General features: G+C 49.2%; 1 protein-coding gene and 1 pseudogene across 2 annotated transcripts; both read right to left on the bottom strand.

Annotated features, from left to right (window-relative positions):
- Positions 1–545: 545 nt before the first annotated feature.
- On the bottom strand, positions 546–6,393 carry Atg10 (Autophagy-related 10). Of its 2 annotated transcripts, none has more exons than XM_071715057.1 (6): positions 5,805–6,393; positions 3,624–3,743; positions 2,976–3,213; positions 2,314–2,479; positions 2,036–2,183; positions 546–941 (listed from the first exon to the last, which is right to left on the bottom strand). In XM_071715057.1, the coding sequence occupies exons 1-5, from the start codon at positions 6,183–6,185 to the stop codon at positions 2,093–2,095; spliced, it is 996 nt and encodes a 331-aa protein (XP_071571158.1). In that variant the 5' UTR covers positions 6,186–6,393; the 3' UTR covers positions 546–941; positions 2,036–2,092. The 2 variants fall into 2 exon arrangements, with proteins under 2 accessions (XP_071571158.1, XP_071571159.1); XM_071715058.1 differs by lacking the exon at positions 5,805–6,393 and adding an exon at positions 4,333–4,564.
- A 124-nt stretch (positions 6,394–6,517) lies between these two features.
- Positions 6,518–7,521, bottom strand: LOC139777558 (uncharacterized; annotated as a pseudogene).
- Positions 7,522–7,572: the final 51 nt, after the last annotated feature.

The following is a 7,572-nucleotide window of genomic DNA, read 5'->3' as shown; positions in this document are numbered from 1 at the left end:
CGATGTTACAACAGAGAGAACGAGAGAAAAAGAGAGAGAGAGAGAGAGAGAGAGAGAGAGAGAGAGAGAGAAAATGAATTAACCTTGTATGTAACTAATGAATTTTATAATAGCCTAAATTGCCTTGATGATTTCGAATTGAATAGTGTCGAAAAATATTCTTAAAGTTTCCCTAAAAATCATCTAAAATATAGGAAAAACATCTGTCAAAGATTATTGAAAGAGAATATCAAAAGTAAATACTGCATAGTCTCGGAGCGACCTCTTACGCATCGAAGGATCGAAGAAAAAATAATTCTACGATATTATGCTTAAGAAAAAGAACTATAGATATTCATTTCGCAACAAACATCGTTATCAGGAATCGGAAATTTCACAATGTAAACAGTTTCTCACAATCTCTCATGTTACTCAATATAAATCTACGTTTCACTGATTTACGAAATAGAAATAATTGATCTTCGTCCTTGCTTGTAATTTCAAGAAAATTTAACGCGTTGCAACTACACTAATTACAATTACAGGATTAATGAGAAGACTCTCGATGATATAATAAAGTATATACATATACATATTTATTTAAATATAAGTAGGAATTTCGCAACTAGTGCAAATTAATTAGCTTAGCGAATCGTCGCATTTGTTCAGTATAGCTATAAAAGAAAAAGAGAGATGTTTTTTTTTCTAATGACAGTATAAAGTAGAAAATCTCCGATCTTTCAGTTCATAATAACGGAAATATCTAGTCGATATTAACGAACGTCATTCAAGTCCGACAAATGAAAACTTGATGCGTTCCTCGATTCGCGATCCACGTACAAAAGCCAGGTACTTCGATTATCCTCTCGATCCTCTCGACGAGAGTATCGAACCATTTAGTATTGCCCCATTTAGCGCCGAAACGTGGGCTTCCAGCCCTCCCTCCTCTCCCACTTCCGCCGCTGTAAATAAAGAATAACCTCGACATTTTTTTTGTCTTCTTGCGCGAGAACTATCCGAATATTCCGAATGGAGGTCGGACATGAATAACATCGTACATTTGCTATTGTAATTTAGAACGGCACGTGTTTCGTGATACGGACGCTCGTCACACGCACGGGCCGTGTTCGGCGATGGGGGAGGACGGGGCTAACGGGATTATTAATCGCCAAGCGTCCGCCGCGACGGCGGCGGTGGCTCGGTTGAGAATCGCTGACGCGCGTGCGACGCGAACGCGCGGATGCGAGCGCGAGTCGCGCGAGACGCGAGGAGCGTTGCTTACAATCGGCTGCGTCAACGGTGCCCGACAATATCCTCGTTCTCTCTCTTTCTCTCCTCTTACATTATTTTTCCTTGCGATACTTCAGAATCGTACTTCCTTTACGTGATTAATCGCGATTAAATCGGTTCGATTGAGGTCTCTCGTTCGCGAAGAGCGAAAGAAAAATTAGCGAGAAGCGTGTTAATCGCCTCGCATCCCGGATATCGTTAACGCAGCCGACTGTACGTACTTGCGCGCGCGCGTATATGAAAACTGCGCGTTCGTCGAGAACGAATATTCCCGGGGCCGCACGCAAATGCGTCCTTGTTGCGGACTAATTGCCTCGCGCGCGCGCGCACGCGGTTGCATTAATTGCGTGCTCTCTTTTCCACGCTCCAACCTCTTTTACCCTCCCGCTTTCCCCTCGCGCGCGGATGCGAAACGTCGCCCAATTGCGAGCAATTTACTCGGTCCGCCGTGGGTCAATGCTAGATCCGCTATGCCGCCGCGCTGTCGACGCCCGCGAACGGATTCCACTCGAATCGTCGTCGCCATCGAATATCCGTGACTGGAATTATTCGCGTATGCCCGAACGGAGATGAGACCCGGGCACTTCTCGCATATACCGAGGTGATCTCTCCGACTATGCTTAGGTACCTACATGCAGGAAGCGACTTCGAATGACCAGTCGCTGATCACTTGAACGATAATTCTAGAGTTACGAACGTAAAATATGGCTTGTTTTCTCCTTCTTTCAGTAAACACAAAGGATAATATTCGCACATAAATATTTACAGGATCTTGGATGTTCGTTGTCCCTTAGGTCTTAGAATGCTCGAGACGTCTTAGGCTTCAGTGAGTGAGTTTGAAGTATTCAGGATGTATTTTGAGATTTAGGGCCGCGGATGCCACGCAGCTCAGCCAACTAACGAGTTTATTCTTGCTGTAACATTTATCAAGTCCACGATAAACAGGAGAGTTATTCAGAAGGTAAAGTTCCTCCGATTAGCTTTTCTTAAAGTAGCCTTTATTTCTTTTCTTAGTTCTCTTGTTACTTAATTGCCGCTTCTCACCTCTTCGACATGGTCCGCAGCAGCCCCTGCGACAGACACGGATGTAATTGTAGGAATGGCGTGCCGACGATAGGATGAATCGCCTGCGATAATTCCGTGTAATTTAATTTGGAACCGTGGACCGTTTGAGCCTCATTTACGCTCACTGGGTTAATACCGGGGAAATCTAAAAAAAAAAGAGACAAAATGAAAAAACGCCCGTCAGATCTCTCACGACAATTGCCGTAATCCTTCCCTCGTTGATGAATACGTGAAAGATAATGAGCGTTAATTATTCCAAACGACATGACGCGTTTCCGCCCCGCCGAAATGCGTTATCGGGATTAATTAATACGGTCCGCATATCTGCGCGAATATTGAAATAGTCGGACACGTTTGCGTTTATAATCAATAAAACGATGCACGCGAGGCAGGGATATGGCACGAATGCACGGTGCCGACAACCGCAAATTTCAGGCTCTGTCTCTATCCCCTATATCGCCCTATCTAACTTTCGAAATTTTGGAAAGGCGCCCCATGCCGCGCCCTTCTCGAAAACAGCTTTCGGTGTACTTTATTCTTTCGGAAGTCTCTTGTTTTTCTATGAGTCCTGCGGCGCGTGGACAGAGGTCTTTTTCAAATACACTCAACTTGCAAGTAGCCGACGCTCCTGAACTAGGTACCTGATTTCCACCCATTGAAGAAGAGCACCGGGACGCTGTAGCTAATAGACCACAGAATGTGATGCTCGATGATGAAAGGCGTTTCGCTCGTGGAGGTAGCTTCGTGCGGGTCTTCTCGAAATTTCACGTGGAACTCCTCGGCATCGTCGTCACCGGTCGATCCGTCCTCTTTCGTAGCCGAGTCGTTCGGTACGAAGCACTTGGCTCTCCTAACTAGATAAGCTTCTCCAGGAATATCCTAGCGTGCATATAAATTGTTAGATGGACGAGAGAAGACGAAAAAGACGCCAAATATCACGCGGTATGCGATAAATGTATCCCTCAATCTCTGGCTCGTGTTTAAGTGGCCAATAACTTTTGACCACCCCGTCCAAAAAGCTCGTAAATAATACTACATTTTGAGCATTCAAACATTAAATTTGTAAATTTTACAACTTAACGTGCAACACATTTTAAAAGACTGCTCAGTTTATTAGATTTTTTACAAGATTTTATATTTTTGTAGGTTTACAAATAAGCGCCACGCGAATGGATCGCATAATCGTGAGTTTCATCAACAACGTTAATGAAATGATTCGATCTACATATTTTATACGTCGGTTAGCGTGTAATTCGCGCGAGTGAGCGACTCGGCGGTAAACTGTGTACCTTGTCCCCGCGAAGCTCCCATCCATCCGATATCTTGGCTGAAACAACAAGAAACTTCTCTGCATTCTCGAGGAATTCCTCCCATGTAACCGTGCCCGGGCCGTCCATTGGTGCACGAGTCTAAACATCGAGAAATTTATACATTCTGTCAGATCTAACATTTATACGTAACGCATGATAAACAAGCTACAACGGATTTTCCGCAATTATTGTATTTAATATATTGTTTCTCTTTGGTTTCCGAGTTTCGAGAGCCTCTCGGCACCTCGCGATTAAATTCTCTACAGTCCCCATCGGCTAACGCCGCCTCGCGCGATTATCTCCGTAGCGTCGCTCGAACGGGCGAGGAGAAGGAAGGAAAGAGAAAGAGAGACAGAAAGCGCGTAACAGAATTATAGATTTCGTTAAATTTTGCGTAGCGACGTCCAAGTTGCGACGTCGATCGCATGATAAAATTGAAAAAGGGGAAGCGGTTCACCCGAGAGAACAGCGTGCCTCCTCCCGCCCCCTCCCTGCCCCTCACCCTTGCTGCTACCTTCTCGCCAAACTCTCTATCGCGTCAATTGTCGACTATTTCGCGTCGGACATGTCCGCCGACGTTCGGGCGCGATCGAGCCTCGCACCTCGCCCCCCTGTCCGGCACCGTGCCTTCCCCTTCCGCCCCCCTGCGACCTCCTCTACCGCTTCCAGGGACTGTCGACATACGCACGCCGATAGTACTCCACGGTGTGTTACACGGCCCCGCGTGTATGTGTGTGCGTCGGTCGCGGTCCAATCGGACGCGGAGTTGCAGCCAGTGCCGTACCGCGTGCGGGCGCCGGAGCTGGAGTTTTGCCCTTTTCCACCCTCCTCACCACCCATCGTTCCGCGAGGTCCTTTTTGGGACAGCTTCGTCCTTTATTCGACAATGTGCCGTCGGCGTGTCGTCGCACGATAGAATTTCTCGCTTGTTTTACGCCTGCGCCTTTATCGCAAATTCGAAGTATCGACCTATCCCAATATCGCGCAACGCGTTTCTTTTTTTTTTAAAACAACGAGATATTCCATACGAGAAGCTGCGCAGCGGTATGTAACGCTCATATGGCGTTTCATTGCCGACGACGACGACGACGACTCGCAAAGATTCTTCCACGAGAAATATCCTGGCGCGCGGAAAACGTCCGCTCCGCCAATCCGCTCGGCGGCTCCGCTGGACGAGATAACACGCCTTACCCTGCATGCCAATGTGTTACCGTTAATAACACGAGACCAATAATGCAATCCCGGAAGGAGATAAAGTATTGTAACTTACTAATTGATTCAGTATTGTAAAATATTTTAATTATATTCCGGGGCGTAAAACGGAATAATAAAAGCTGTCACATGAGCTAACAAAATCAACATATTCATCACAAGTGCGCCACACACATACACACACACACACACACACACACACACACACACACACACATACACACACAAACGAAATTTCCCACTGATTTATTTATAATAATTTCAGGTAATTTTTCCGTTATTTTTTTGCAGTAAATATGACTCAGAATTCGAAATCCAGTGAAAGTTCAGTTGACCACTGTCCTTTTAATTACAGTTTAGGGGCGGTATTTATAGTCGGGTCTTATTTTAAGACCGTCTTAAGTAATGTCTTAAGTTGCTAATACGGTCATGTGATTGGCTGGACGGAGTCTTAAGATTGCTTTTGACCAGACTTAAGACGATCTTAGATATAAGATCCGACTATGAATACCGCCGTAGGTATCGACGATTCTGGGTTCGCTTTGCGTAGACAAAGGTATAGAAATGTATAGAACGCCATTTATTTTAGAAAACTTTCTCTGCACAAAGAATGCCGTTAAATAAATCTTGGACAAAAAATATCCTTTAGGATAAACTAAAGATTTCTCGGACTTTAACTGCGGTAGAAAGTAAAGCAATCAATATTTCGTGGAGTTCAATTCTAATTGTAAGTAATACAAGCTTAAACGGGCGTCAATATAGACACATTTGTATTTTCTCTTCGATATTCCAAAGTTGCGGCATCCGATTTCCGCGGATTCGATTCGCCGCGCGTAAATGATTTATTTTCGATGAATTTCTGTGAGAACGCGATAGCAACGACGCGACAGCTCGGAGCTCGCACGATCACCTGTCGAGAAGATTACACGTGTAAAAGAAAAAACAAACCGTCAAGGCAATTTTGAGTGAACAATTCTTTCGAGTTACGATCCATATATATCCATATGCGGAACAGTTGTTCGTATCGACGATACAGAGAAAATCCCGAGGAAGGCGCGGTTTCGCTCGCCCCCGTCTCGAGCCACTCGTACAGCACTGGCATAACAAACGGCGATGCGCGCGCACCGTTCTCCGCCGGTGCGAGGAACGAGGACGACGCGACGATAGCAGCGAGAGAGTAGCGCGGTAGCGAGAGGTGGAGCGAGAGAGGAACGGCGTGAAGGGAGGCGCGAGCGAGCGAGACAGAGCGTAACGAGGGATAGATAGGGAGGTGGGGGGGGGGGGCAGGGCAGAGCGGGGCGGGGATGGGGGACTACACCGCCGACTCATCTGCGTGTAGTCGTGCAGCGCGTGCGAAATCTACGAGTCACACTTCCGAACTTGCTCGTGTTTACACGACAGTAAGTTCAGTCCGCTCCCACTCTTCTCGCTCCGTCCCTCGCGGCCCTCGCGGCCCTCGCGCCTCGCGCCTCGCGCCCGACGTCCGTGTCGTTTTATCTCTCCCGCGCTGTGCCCTGTGCCGTCTCTCTGTCAAGCGCGCGCGTTACGGGTGACGCGTACGTGTGCGTGCCGTGCGTATACTCGGCGTGTGTGTGTGTGAAGTTTACGTACCTCCGCGCGCATGTGTATGTGTACGTGCGCGCGCACGGAGTACGTATGCGTTATGTACATCGTGCGGCCGCAGTGATACACCGTTCCCGTGTTGCGAGACGCCTGCGATCTGAGCGCGCGCGACAAAGCGAGATTCGCCGAGGACGAGAGCCGCGTCCGGCGGCGGCAACGAAGACGAAGACGAAGACAACGACGACCGGAGGTCCTCGTCCTCGATACGATCCCGGGGGCGATGCGCGGTACGCAGCGGCGAGTCGGGGCGACGGCAGCCGAGTGAGCGTACGGACTGTACGGAGTGAAGTGAGCGACGGTGAGAAGTGAACGGACGACGGCGACGGCCGACGTCGGCGACGAGTGATCGAAGACAATAGGACGCGCGCGAGCGGTAAACGCGGGTCACGATATACCAAAAAGACGGCGAGGTTGCGAGGAGGAGGTGCGGAGGAACGATGAGGACTTCGACGACGGCGGCGGCGGCGGTGATAACGACAGTGGTGGCGACGGCGACGAGGCGCCCCCAGCGACGCACCTGAATCGCTGACGATTACGACGACGACGACGTCGTGATGCGTCACACCGTGTCGCTCCAGTACCGCGCAGCAGCAGGCACCTCGCTCCAGTTGTGACGCGACGTGTTCGTGACGTGACGCGACGAAAGCGGGACGGAGAAGACCTTCTTCTTGTCAGTGCGCGAGTGAGCGAGCGAGCGAGACGGAGAGGCAGCGAGGAAGAGAGAGAGAGGAACAGAAACACCTCCCGCGACTCCTTTCTGCGTGTAGCGAGTGAAACAGAGACGAGGATAGATAGATAGATAGATAGATAGAGACAGACGTAGACTGAAAGAGCGGCGCGCGCGAGCGCCAACGAGTGCGCCGGAGTGTGTGTGCGTGTGTGTTGTGTGTACGTGCGTGCACCTTTTCCTCGGGTCGCGTTTCGTTTGACGCGACGTCGCGCGTCGTCGACGTAAGCACGGCCGAGCGATTACCGTTCGCCGTTCGGTCCCGAACGAGCGAGATAGACGCGGCCGCCCGCGGCCGCGGCGGCACACGTACATACGCGCGCGGGGAACGCGCGTAGCCTGAGCGTGCGTGCGCGCGCGCAAGAG

Source organism: Temnothorax nylanderi, unplaced genomic scaffold (assembly GCF_030848795.1).
Source record: "Temnothorax nylanderi isolate EJ_2023f unplaced genomic scaffold, tnyl_v1.0 TNYL_tig0154_pilon, whole genome shotgun sequence".
Classification (NCBI taxonomy): Eukaryota; Metazoa; Arthropoda; class Insecta; order Hymenoptera; family Formicidae; genus Temnothorax; species Temnothorax nylanderi.
Note: the sequence above shows the minus strand (reverse complement) of the source record. Positions and strands in the feature narration are given on the sequence as shown.